Source organism: Formica exsecta, unplaced genomic scaffold (assembly GCF_003651465.1).
Source record: "Formica exsecta isolate Colony F162 unplaced genomic scaffold, ASM365146v1 scaffold90, whole genome shotgun sequence".
NCBI classification, from domain to species: domain Eukaryota; kingdom Metazoa; phylum Arthropoda; class Insecta; order Hymenoptera; family Formicidae; genus Formica; species Formica exsecta.
In genome coordinates this window covers 584717-598439 of record NW_021853667.1, presented here as the reverse complement: position 1 = coordinate 598439, position 13723 = coordinate 584717, and the positions used below count along the sequence as shown (strand labels likewise).

The 13723-nt window shown below is 33.3% G+C and overlaps 3 protein-coding genes across 5 annotated transcripts in view; 2 read left to right on the top strand and 1 right to left on the bottom strand.

Moving 5' to 3' along the window:
• The window catches only part of LOC115245090 (speckle-type POZ protein B-like), a 7923-nt gene extending 2824 nt beyond the window's left edge, over positions 1 to 5099 (top strand). Inside the window, exons 1-3 of one of the 2 annotated variants that reach the window (XM_029823196.1) lie at positions 2755 to 2824; positions 2907 to 3004; positions 3549 to 5099. In XM_029823196.1, coding sequence (XP_029679056.1) covers positions 3560 to 4591 — 1032 coding nt within the window. In that variant the 5' untranslated portion in view covers positions 2755 to 2824; positions 2907 to 3004; positions 3549 to 3559 and the 3' untranslated portion in view covers positions 4592 to 5099. Of the gene's footprint in view, positions 1 to 883; positions 987 to 2754; positions 2825 to 2906; positions 3005 to 3548 lie in introns of those variants that run through there. The other variant, XM_029823195.1, reaches the window with a different exon arrangement.
• Positions 5100 to 6415: 1316 nt separating this feature from the next.
• Positions 6416 to 7736, top strand: LOC115245093 (dephospho-CoA kinase domain-containing protein). The gene is made up of 2 exons (XM_029823200.1): positions 6416 to 6726; positions 6854 to 7736. Exons 1-2 carry the CDS (start codon positions 6491 to 6493, stop codon positions 7155 to 7157), a joined length of 540 nt encoding a protein of 179 aa, XP_029679060.1. The 5' UTR covers positions 6416 to 6490; the 3' UTR covers positions 7158 to 7736.
• A 1638-nt stretch (positions 7737 to 9374) lies between these two features.
• The window catches only part of LOC115245089 (zinc finger CCCH domain-containing protein 10-like), a 23144-nt gene continuing 18795 nt past the window's right edge, over positions 9375 to 13723 (bottom strand). The window contains exons 1-4 of one of the 2 annotated variants that reach the window (XM_029823194.1): positions 12117 to 13717; positions 11330 to 11978; positions 10939 to 11230; positions 9375 to 10244 (exon numbers count right to left, since the gene is read on the bottom strand). In XM_029823194.1, coding sequence (XP_029679054.1) covers positions 9771 to 10244; positions 10939 to 11230; positions 11330 to 11898 — 1335 coding nt within the window. In that variant the 5' untranslated portion in view covers positions 11899 to 11978; positions 12117 to 13717 and the 3' untranslated portion in view covers positions 9375 to 9770. Of the gene's footprint in view, positions 10245 to 10938; positions 11231 to 11329; positions 11979 to 12116; positions 13718 to 13723 lie in introns of those variants that run through there. The other variant, XM_029823193.1, reaches the window with a different exon arrangement.

Genomic DNA, 13723 nt, shown 5'->3' with positions numbered 1-13723 from the left:
TAAGGGTGCAAACCCATGGCAGCGGAAAAGCGTAACGCGGAACAAGAGCGGACCAATCGTGAGCGTAGCGAAAACTGCAGAACGCTCGCGATTGGTCATGCTCTCGTTCCGCGTTACGCTATTCCGCTGCATGGGTTCGCACCCTAAGGGTGCCATTACATGGAGCGCGGAAACGCGGAAACGCGGAAGAGAATTGTAACTAGAAAAGTAACTATTCCGCGTTTCCGCGAATTGAGTCGTTTCTTTCCGCACATTTGAGCGGAATCCGCGGAATCCGTTACCGTCTCAACAAAACTCAACAAAAGTGTATAGAAAATATAAAAACTTTATAAATGGATGGTCCTGTAAGTATTTGAATGCTTTTTAGTACTTAATAAACATAGTAGCTTGTTATTTTTGGAGACATTCTGAGATAGTTGAAATATTTTTCAGGATCTCCCAATTGCATCTCCACAAGTAGATTGTCGCTGTCACCTTGAAGAAGTCTTCTTGTCTCAGTAAAAATAGGCCGTACCCATATGTTACGGTTCTTTCTGCCTTGCAGTTTCTTGTAACGCAAATATAAAATATACATTGAGATAACCTTTTTCATAGTTATCTCTGCATATCTCATCGGTTCATCCCGTGCTTATATGAGATACTTCATAATATATGATATTATGATATTTGGATCCATTATTATACTGTTACTTTTAAATTAATAAAATAATCGAAATATATAAAAACGTTCTCCTTCACAAAATTTGATCTCACTTGCGTTCTCTCTCGCTCGCACGTAGCATACATGCGAGTGAGAGAGAACGCAAGTGAGAATTATCTGTATTTTGATGTAAATGGAAAGCAACTATTATATCACACAATAGAGACACATTTTTCTATTCAGATTTATTATCAAATTAGAAAGAATTGTTATTAGAAACGAAAATAACAAACTAAAGCTAATAGTTTCCCACGATTTAAGCTCATTGAATTGAGTCACTGATCTTGTAAGCACAAAATATTCTTTTTTAGATAGTTCTCATTCTTTTACGCGGAAATCTGGTTACTATTCTCTTCCGCGTTTCCGCGCTCCATCTAATGGCACCCTTAATCTAAGGGCCAATTTCACCAAGCTCGGTCAAATTAACCGACGGTTAAAATTAGCAGGGTGGCCAACAGAAAATAGAGGTGAAGGAAAACCAAGCATTCTTATCATTTCAGTTGGAACCCTGCTAATTTTAACCGTCGGTTAATTTGACCGAGCTTGGTGAAAATGGCCCTAAGACGGTCTTAAATATAAGAACTGACTATGAATACCGGCCTAGGTATTCGTGCGTCATGATTGTGTACTCATTTTGCTTTATCTATGCTTTGTTACGTCTCGACAATGCTCTTTTCTTACTATACCTCAGTTAGTGAGAAAAGGATAGCTCTCTATTTTTTATAGGGCAACCTGCTTCCACCGGCTATACCCCAGGGACGCCGAGAGCTAGGACTGATGTGGTGGATTCTAGGGGAATGACGTTCGGCTCGGAACTAATCTTTTACTAGAGTGATTTTACTGGGTGTTAGATATAGGAATATACGCATGCGCAAATGTTCATATGTGATTCAGTAGTAAAGTAATGCTTTAAATAATAAGAGTTAGAGAAATAGTTGAAGAAAAATATTATAATAAGAGAAGAAATTAGGAGAAAATATCAATTATTTATAAGAATTAGAATTAGGTGGAATTAAAATGGTTTTATTAAGGGTTCGGGTTTTTAATTATGAAAAAAAGGTTTTTGATTAATATCAATAATAGATCTTACTGTTTCATACGATCCTAAATTTTAATTCAAAGGGAAGGTCTAAGATATGGGAAAAAGTCAGTCTAGGGCATACTTCGATGGTCGATAGACGATAAATGTCTAGGGCACGGTATGTGCTCGGTAGACGAAGGATGTCTAGGGCACGGTATGTGCTCGGTAGACGAAGGATGTTTAGCGCACGGTATGTGCTCGGTAGACGAAGGATGTCTAGGGCACGGTATGTGCTCGGTAGACGAAGGATGTCTAGGGCACGGTATGTGCTCGGTAGACGAAGGATGTCTAGGGCACAGTATGTGCTCGGTAGACGAAGGATGTCTAGGGCACGGTATGTGTTCAGTAGACGAAGGAAATTCCGGAAAAAGGGTAAAGTGTCGCCGGGGAGGGATAAACTCACAGCAACCGGGGTACAAAGGTTGGATCACAGCCGAGTGACAACAGCAGAATAGCCGCTAAGCAAAATCTAAATTTGTCTAGTATTGATAATAATAATAGTAAGAATAATAAGGATGTTTCAAATGATTGCAGGAAGATAGATTGTGGATTATTAACGTTGACTGACTAGGAAACTGTCAGCAACGTGCAAATGCTTGACAGGGGTTTGTTTTATTATCAAAAGTGATGGAATAGGAACTGAGGTAATGGTTTGGGGCAAATGGGCTGTCAGTCAATTGTTGAAATAATCTTGAGAATATAAAGGGTGTTAGTGATTGCGGGTACTTACTGCGTTGTAGAACAATAAGCAATTAGTAAAATTGATTAATAATGGAAATAAGGGCAAATGATTAAATAATTGTTCTATATTCCATAGTCATAATGCAGAAATAAATGCGGTACTTAATTATTAGTTGAAATATGGTTTTGAAAAATGACGGGACGTCACACTTGCTAGCACCAAATGCTCTCTCCTGTGATTCTTTATTCATTGGGCTTAAGGATAGGGGCTCGTCTAATGTATTTTATATGTCTATGATCTGTACACATAGTACGAAAATTTAACAAAGAAGACAGAGAAATGCGAATAACGTTGTAGAAAAGTTTGTAACTGAGAACTGCTGTGTAAAATTTTCTTCAATATTTATATTATATCACACAATAGAGACACATTTTTCTATTCAGATTTATTATCAAATTAGAAAGAATTGTTATTAGAAACGAGAATAACAACCTAAAGCTGATAGTTTTAGATTTAAGCTCATTGATTTGAGTCTGATCTTGTAAGCAAAATATTCTTTTTTAGATAGTTCTCATTCTTTCTCCTACAAACTTACCTCTGGTGATTCCATACTTTAGAATATATGTACATATATAACCAAAACACAGCTTTTACTGCTTTGCTGTTCGACAGGATGAACTTCAAACAGCAAACACTTGCGCCGGAATATTATAATATCGGGTGCACCCGAATGAGGAATCGGAACACAGCATTACATGGAGCGCGGAAACGCGGAAACGCGGAAACACGAAAGAGAATTGTAACTAGAAAAGTAACTATAAGAATATTATTGTAGTAATATTAATAAAAAAATCATATCTGAGAATTAAATTAATGACTAATATTTATATCACAGTTTTGAATAATTAGTATTAGATTGTAAAATAATTACAAATGATATAATGAATAAACTTTCTTTTTGATGTGTGTGTAGAATATTTAATGTACTTGCATATTAGTCATTGTATTTATATAAAATATGAGATCTTTTAAAAAATATATTCAGTTTTCATAAAAATATATTACTGAATGCTAATTATTTGCAGAATTGAGGACAATGAATATAATTGAAGATACCACTTATCATTGTCGAACGCAACTAGAATCGATTATATTCTCTTATACATGGAGTATTTCTAATTTTTGGGAAATACGTGAATTTATGTCTGAATTGCACTGTGATAAAATCAACGATTATTTTATATTATATGTATCCTTTAAAGAAGATAAGTTGGAATTCTATGCTCGGAATGGAAAAGATATAAGATATGGTCAACAAAGGATGAGAATTTCGTATAGTGTTTTTTCATTAAGCTCTACTGAAACAAAACTTATATCAAAACGTGCAAGTGATTTGTTTGTTGATAAAGCTGAAGAGCTGTTGTATGAATTATCTACGTCAGATCTTAAGAATAATAGTGAGAAATATTTATCTAAAGGAGTATTTACAATATGTTTTAAATTTTGTAAATTTGTTAATTTAATTAACAGTAGTATATGCTATTCATACAAACCAGGGATATCCGTGACAGACATGCAATCTTTTGTTTCCAATGCAAAATCTGACTCACTTGTTACATTTGTAATAAACAATGAACATCTTCAAGCAAGTAAGGCTTTATTATGTTCAAAAAGTGAAGTCTTTGAAGCTATGTTTAATTGTGATTTAACTGAAAATAGAACTAACAAAATAGAAATAACTGATATAAAATATGATATTCTACAGCAACTTTTATTTTTTCTACAAACTGGTTGTTTATCTGAAGATGTAAGAGAAGATACAGAAATAGCATGTGAACTTTTGATAGCAGCTGAAAAATATGATATAAAAGATCTTAAATTAATATGTGAACAATATTTAATCGCAAATACAACAAAAGAAAATGTTGTAAAACATTTAAAGATTGCGCATTTAAATAATGGAACAACACTGAAAAAATATGCCTTAGATTTGATAAAATTATATTTAAAAGATATTGTGGATACTCCAAACTTTATAACTCTAATGCAAGAGTATCATGAACTATTATTGCAGATAGAAAACATTCAGGTGCCTATAACATATGTTCAGACAGCATATTTAAGATAAGTAATTTACATGATATAATACATTATCTCTGGTATTAAAATATAGATTTTTTATAATAAAAACCGTTCTCAGTTTTGCTTTAGAAAAAGATAAAAAAGTTGATTTTTTATTATTTTATATTATTATGCACAACAGCATTTTTTTGTCATTTGACAGTAGAAGATTTAAATGTATTTCTTGTAAGTATTGATAACTTTTGTTCTAAAAATTATTAATATTCACACACACAATATAATATGCCATAGGGATTAAGTAAAGATTTTATATTATTTTATATTATTATGCATAAGAGCAATCTTCTCTTTTTGTTATTATTTTAAAGTAGGAGAAATCTTAATTTGATAATTTAATTTCTTAATTTGTTAATCAATAATTGATATTTCTTATATGAATTGATAACTTTTATTCTAAAAATTATTATCCGATGTAATACGAAATAGGAATTACATACATTTTATTTGTTCAGTTCATTTAATGTATATTAAAAATATATACTATTCTTGAATTATAGCATTATCAGTCTTGTTATTACTTGTTAAAATACAAGTATTGTTCCAAATTATGACCGATTGTCTGCTCTGGCAAATTTTCCCGACTTCACAAAGGAAATATAGGTGTATTAGTAATTATATTAATTATTGCAGTAAAGTACACATAGCTTCCTTTTTTCCCGTAAAAAGAACTTATGTTTTGCATAATTTGCTATAAAATAATAATTTGAAATAAATATAAATAAATTAAAAGTTGATATAATTGTTGGAAGATCAAGATATTTTTTCTAATTTTTAAGAGCATAAAAACTATTAATTGTTAACTTTATTTCTAGCAATATATAAACGTTATCTTGTTTTTTTATGCTTTGTTCTTTCTCGTTTAAAAAAAAATTATCATTTTCGAAAATAAAGAATAAATTATGCTCGGTATTTCGGTAACAGGAAGCACTATGTACATTATACATGAATGTGTGTATGTATGTATGTTTGTGTATATACATATATATACAGGGTGGTCCTCGTAACGGTCGCCACGATTTTTAAGGCACTTACAATAATCTGACATAAAAAAGTCATAAACAGAAATTTATCAGTTTCTAACCGGCAACAAATTGCGATAATAAAAATTGACCAAACATTTTTTTTCCATGAAAAAGCAAGGTCACCTTGACTTTTTTAAATGGAACCATTGTATTTTTTTTTTTTAATAATAATGTAGAGGATAGCAAAACAAATTCAATGAGTACACACATAAAAAGTAGGCAGTTCCGTTTAAAAAATTGAAGGTGACCTTGCTTTTTTATGGAAAAAAATGTTTGGTCAATTTTTATTCTTGCAATTTGTTGCCGGTTAGAAACTGATAAATTTCTGTTTATGACTTTTTTATGTCAGATTATTGTAAGTGCCTTAAAAATCGTGGCGACCGTTACGAGGACCACCCTGTATATAAATTATAAATAATCATCTGATGTCTAGGTATTCGTGCGTCATGATTGTGTAGTCATTTTGCTTTATCTATGCTTGATGCGTTCGAAAAATTTATTCGTCAAAGCAGAGTACTGTTTGATTGACCAATCAGGAAAAGAAAACCAAAGTTTTCTTTGTTCCGATTGGTCAATCAATCTTTACTTTGATCCAACGAATAGGATTTCCGAATGCGTCTCTTACCCTGAGTGAGTAATGCTGAAATCGGTTATGTGCACTTGATCATTTATTTGTTTATATTTTTCGTGTAAAACTTTCATCTTTCGAGATGTATCTTGTTGGATTGACAGGCGGCATTGCTATTAAACTATTTAAAAGACAAATTTAATGTGGAAAATAATGTATCTATCTATATTTAATTACAGTCGTCGAACCAGGAAAGCCAGCATGGTATAAGATACAGAAAGAATTTGGTCCGGATATGTTTTTGGATACTAAATACTTGGACAGAACGAAACTCGGCGATTTAATATTTAATGATATTGAAAAAAGAAAAAAACTCAATGCCATTACGCATCCTGACATATATAAGGAAATATATTGGCAAACTATTAAATACTTTCTACAAGGCTATTCGTTTATAGTCATGGACCTACCATTGCTTTTTGAAACAGGACATATGTTAAATTATTTACACAAAATTATAGTTGTAACATGGTATGCATACATTACAATCAATATACCAGAATACCGTATCAATATTTTAAATTGAGTAAATATGTACAAAATGAGTCTTGGTTCTTTGAAGCTTCTATAAACTTTATAACTTACTTATTACTTCCAGTGAAGAGGATCTTCAATTACAACGTTTAATAGAGCGCAGTGGATTTACAGAAGCTAAGGCAAAAATAAGAATAGCTGCACAAATGTCCTTGGAGAAGAAAGCTGAGATGGCAAATTTTGTAATTGAAAATTCGGGTAGCGTAAGCGACACTAGGGAACAGACTATAAAAGTGATTAATGTATTAAGATGCTCTAAGCATCACTGGAAATTGCGTTTTCTAGTCGGATTTTGTTGTACCATATTGTTAGTTGGCGCATATTGGTTAAGAAACAGAAGCTCCAGATCTTTATCCTCTGCGGCATAAATTATTTCCTGTTACAACTAATCAGTTTAGACAAATAAAAGTTTGTTCCGTTGTAAATTGTAATTTCGTGATAAAAGCAAATATGTATTTAATTAAATTATAATAACAAATACGCAAAAAAAAAAACGAAAATTTTAAAATAGATGGAAACATTAATTTACAAAATAATCATTCTTGCTAGATAAATTGATGCATTGTATAAAAAGGTAAAGGTACTTTTCCTTTTACTTGTAGACAAAGTTTCTATGTGATTATAAACTGTGCAATATTAAATATTTTATTTACATACAACCAGAATTATTCTTCTGGTTGCAATGCGCTAGAGCTAACGATAGGGCAAAGGGATACAGAATTATATATGTGTGCATATTTATATGTACATAAATATATGTAATGTCCAATGAAAAAGTATTTCATTGACAAAAATGAAGATATCTCATATTCAACACTTACACCAGAACGTCACACAAAAATGTAAAGGAAAAAAAAAAGAAAGTAAAGCGATATGTTTGTTATGAGTTAAATTAGACAACTCTGATGTAAATATTTTACATTGAATTATAATAACATAATTAACACTATAAAGTACAATCCTTTTTATTATTTTTATTGAAAACGGGTGTGTAAATTTGTGTGAATGCCTCGTATAATTAGTGGATGCATTTATTATAAACCGAATGTAAAACGTTATTCAATGATAAATGTATAAAAAATAAAATTAATGGCTACTATTATAAAAATATATGATTATATATTATATCAAAATGTTATGTGTATCTCTCTCTCTCTTATATATATAATGTATAAAAATTAAATATATATATAATATTACAAAAAAACATATCTTTTTTCATCATTCTTTTTTATAGTGAGAAATTGAAAAATTTCAAAGTGTAACTTCATTTTCCACACACAAGTTTCGCACTTGCAAGAATACAAAAGTAAAAATCATTTCGTCTTTTCTTCTTTTTTAATAAAGTGCTTTTTAACATAAATTCATACGTAAAAGATTATTCATACATATTTGTATGCATATATAAAATACACGAGTACATAGTGCTCAATTTCTTAAATGCTAATTATCGCAGAATATATATACAAGTATATAGAATCGATTAATAACGTGACTTAAATTCAGATGTATGCCCATTTGATTTATGATATATATATATATGTGTGTGTGTGTGTAATTTGATACGCTCGTATATGGGCTATAAGTATAAATTTTTCATTGCTTTTATCCTAATATCTAAACAGAAAGCTGTTTGTTTAAGTAAATTATAGAGACCGATAAAGGACCGTGTGTGTATAGCGATAAGTACTTAATAATTAAAGTATTGTTTTATAAGAGTAATTAGCTTATATATATGTTAAAAGCAGAAGTATAAAATACATTTTTCTTGCGATTAATCTAAAGAAGAAGCAATATGGAATACTTTGTACAGCATCGTGTACATAATATTCATTATTAATTAATATGCAAAAACTATATGGACAAATTATTTTATATAATTTATTTTATAAATAAGGAGAATAACTCATTCGCTTTTGAAACATGTAGAATATTTCGCTTAAACAAATCGGACAAGAGCTTGGAAATTAGTTCTCGTCCAATAGATAAATTTTTGTTGTACTTTTAATATCGTAATTTCATACTAAAGTTCTATGAAACCAGTTCAAAGAACAGTACATGAATCTTTTTATAGATATATATCTTTTTTTCATTATACTATATTTATTCTCCTTTGTACTTATGTTAACGTACTTATATTAATCTAAATGAGAGTCATTCTCCTTATTTACGCCCGTTTATTTTACAAGTTTCTCGACAATTCTTTAATTGTTTGTTGATATAATTTCAATTTAGCCTTACACACATATAAAAAAACGAGATTAATATGAGACTATGTATAATATAATGCACAGAGAAAAAGAAGATACAAAGGAACATAATGTCATGATGCAACTAATTGTCGTGATTGTAGATTGTCATTCCTATTATTCTACAACTATACACACTTTGGATATATATATTCGCCGACGATTATTATGCTATATAATCGACTGTATATTCCTGATACTATTCAGAGAAGATAAAGAATATTTTTTTTATAGCTTTCCACACGAATATAAGGTAAACATAACCCGTAAGAAGTTGTATGCAGACTCGAATATAATTATTAGGAGGTAAAGGGGTAGAATCTATTTCTAACCAAATATAATTTGATTTTATTTATTTTTAACAAGAAAATTATTTATTTATTTATTTTTAACAAAATGGTTCTAAACTAAACATCTGTTTTCTTTAGGTTCTATCTTTGTGTAAATAAGTATGGAAGTTAAGAAATTTAAGATGTATATGAATATTACATCAATGTAAATATTTCTATTTGCTACATTTGCAATACATCTGTGTCATTCCACAGCCACTGATCTCTCTCTCTGTCTTCCGTTCTTTGTACTTTCGAAGTACATCAGTTTATTGTAAGAGAAACATGATTTAGTCAGAAGATGTTATATTCTTAATAGCCAAGTAGGTAGGTAGTGTGTATCGTATATTTGTCGATATCTTGTCAGAATACAACTGTTGTCCGTATTCTTCTGCTACGCGACTTACTGTAAGACAGGCCTAAGTTCTTGAGACATAATGGGATAAGAAACGAGGGGCGCGGTCGCGCCGGATATCGATAGAGGTAGGCTTGCAGGCTGCTGTGTATTGGGTGGCTGTTGATTGGTAGCTTGAGGAGGTCCGGAGCCGCTCATCGAGATGGTCTGTTGCGCCATAGTAACGATCGGCGGAGGTATCGAAACCGGCGCCATAGAGACCGCCGCAATCGAGACGGGCGCCACGGTTGCAATGCTTACAGGAACGGTGGCTACGCTGGCGGTGACTGTCCGAAGAGTACCAGCGGCTACGGCCGCATTGACCATCTGTTGAGGCGTCGGGGCTTGTGACGGTGGAACTGTATTTGTAATCGTGACTGCCGGCACTGTTACGGCTGTTACATTCGCGGTTCGTTTGCCCGACATCCTCAATTGAGCGTTTTGATCCAACAGAAATTCATTCGTCGCCGTCAAATCGCTAACCTAAGACGGAAAAATGAGAATTAGAACACAGTATAAATAAACAGAAATAAAAACAGGTTGTCTATTCAAATTTTGTAGAAAAAATCCTTGATCTTCCAAGTATTTTTGTTCAAAATTCTAAGTAAAGAGAGAATATTTTAAAGATTTTTTGGTGCAACTTTCTAAAATAAGTTTTCATATTGTATGCATTTTCTAATACTTTTCATTCATACGAAGAAAAAACACAAGGCCGTTTCAAATGCTAGATTTGCAAATGTACTGAAAAAGCTGAATAACTTTCGTAAGATAAACATTTTTCACTTGCATAACATTTTTATTTTATCACTAAAAATTATAATAAAAATATATATATGTGTTGCATATTCAAAATATTTTGTTAAAACATTTAATATATATAAACACAAAAATAGATAGATATATACATTTATAATATATTTTAAATATATAATTCACATAACTTGGCTTATTGGCGGATTGCAGATTGATTACGATATAAAAGCATTATCAAAGCAAATTTTTTAAAAACTTCCTTAAATCCCAATAAAATTCTATGAGATTTCCTGATTTCTTCAAGTACAAAAGAAATCTCTGAGAATATCAGATTTTCCATATGTTTCCTGCGAGTAGACATCCTGATCAATATTTCTATTGATATTTTGTAATAAATGCACGTGTATATTTAAATCTTGTATACCTGTTTCTTCAATTCTTCTATTTTTTTCCTCAACAAGGCATTCTCATCCTCAAGTACGATAGCCCGTGCCTCGTTGCGCGGTATTACAGGGTAATAATAACTCGGCGTGACTGCCGCTTGCGTGGCGTGCTGGCCCACGATCGTAGAAGCGTCAAAATGAACGACCGTTTCGCCCGAGACTATCCGTCTCTTTGGTTCTGGCGGTCCGATGTAATCGGCCGGATGTGATGTGTTGTAACCGCCGTTATTAGCGACCAAATTGTTATGCTGATCTTCCATTTGCCAGTGAAAACTGCAAATTTATAAAAAAGGAAATCGTTAGAAACGCAAAATTAAAATTTATGTGTAAAGGAACATTAGACGAGTCAATCGACTACAAGAGATCGCTTACTTTCTATCCTCTTCGTATCTGCGATTCTCGCCTCCGGCACCACCGCCGTTACTCGTGCCGTTGAAATTGTGCTGCGGTCTGGACGCGTTGTGATGCGGCGGCGACATCAGATTGTGCTGCGGCTCCTCCTTCTTCCAATGCCTGAACTTGCAGTTGGCTCTCTGGCAACTGCCCTTGAGGAAGTCCTTGCACAACGGATAATCCGACTTGTCGTTATTACCGATCTTGGATCTGTTGAGAACGTGGGGCGGTAGCTCGCCGGTCGCCCGGAAACGCTTCTCCTCGCTTTCCGTGCAATGGAGAAATTTGCAGCCCGGCCAGTTGCACATGCCGTTCTGGTAATCGTGGCAGAAGGTATACTCCTCCACCGGATCGTCGTCGGAACGCTCGTGCAGGTACTTGCAACGCTTCCCACGATGGCACACATTCCTCAGGAAATCCCTGCAGATGCGATTCGCGACATCGGGGGTGTCTGTCGCGTTCGCGTTCAATCCGCCCGCCATCCCGGTCGCCTGCTGCTGATGCCCCGCCGTCCCGTTGCCGTCCAACTTTTTCTTCAGTTTTTTCATCGATGAAGCATAGCGGTCGTCGTCGTACCTTCGATCAATCGACGGAACCGGCTAAGCACGGCTAATACGTCGTGCGACCCCTAAGTAAAGGAAAAAAAAGTGAGATATATAATGCGATAGAGATTTAAAAATATATAATAATATTATTATAGTGCATGTGCGTTACACTGAGAGAAGCTGTACAGCTTTAATACCCGCTCATAGCAAACAGTACTTACGAAACCGCGAGATAAGTTGTTAATTGCGCGTTAATTTACTCTCAACTAGCGTAATATATATCCTCCATAGAGCGGCGCGCTCTAAGCTGAAAAGTGAATTACGGGGTATTAAGAGTAACAAGACGAGATTTCTCAATTTGAATTAAGTTAACTTTTATCTTTATTTTCCCTTTTCGTATAATACGACTATTACATCGGTAGTAAGATTATATCAACATTATTATGTACAGCATTTTTATCTATCGTTTACTTATTTACTTTGATAAATCCGTGATACATACGTTTCTTAATCCGTCAAGAAAATTAATATCGAGCCTAACGATCGGAGCTCGCATATTTCTTGAAAAATTTGTATCACGTTGATCTTTGTTCTTTCACGACGCACTGATACGAATGACTCCTTAATTAATGCGATTGAAGTAGACGCGCGCTGCGAGCGATGGCACACTCTCTAACTAAACTAACGAATTAAGAAAATACTGTCAATTTTTGCGTCACGCGTTCGTATCAAAAGAATCAATTAGAAAACTACAATTATTGCAGAATTTTCTCGCTTCAAGACGTAGATGATATCAAGGTCATTCCTCAAGGTAGGATCGACAGAACGGTCTATGAATGCGAAGAAATTTTCTTTTTTTTTCCGAGAAGTAAACGTATTTGCTTATTATTTATTAGGTCGCTCAAACAGATATGCTTTTGTATTGTCACGCTATTCATTTACAGAAAGAAGAGAGAGAGAGAAAGAGAGAGACGATAAAAAAGTATCATTGTGCAATTAAAGTCGGAGGATTCGGGATTCATCTCGCATTGCGATGCGCTTTGCGGTAAATTTTCACTCGTGAATAATGAACCTACGATTAGAAGAGAGAGAGTAATGTTGTTAACATATAATATACGCATGTTGATATATGTGAACGCGGCGATCAAGATTCCCCTTCTCTCACTCTCTTACAAAAGTACACATTCGCATTAATTCGGTCTCTCAACTAAAGAACTAAAAAAAAAAAAAAAGCGTGTTAGGTAATCCGAATGACGAATATATCGAGTATGTATCATTTCACGCGCAGACTCGCTTTCTACAATTAATTATTTATGTACAAATCATTTATAAAGAAAGTATTTCACGATCGAAAAATGTGCGCACTCAAGACGCGGATGCGAACAGAGTATCCTCGTAAGCTCGCAGTGAACGATATACTTAATCTTTTAATATGCTGACACGTGTATAGAAAAAAAAAAAACGCGTATCATTTTGAATAAACAAACGTACAACGAAATATATGATATTGTGAATCCGGATTTGAGCCATATTACGAGATATGATACTCAGCAACTTGGCAGCATGTTGAACATTTTACGTGATATCGTATCTACATTCCCCCCCCCTCCCCCTCTAGCTACTTATAATTTCCAGAGAGCGTGAGTCGCGAGCTTCTGGTTTCGATATACATTATTATCCGGTATAACGATGTTTCTTTCCCGATTTTTGATGTTGATCCTTCCTTGTAAAGCGTGGTAACGCCGATTCAAAGCTCGCTTACAACATTCGTTATGAGAAACTTCCCTAATCCTTGTTCTCGACTCAGACTGAGAGATTAAACATATAT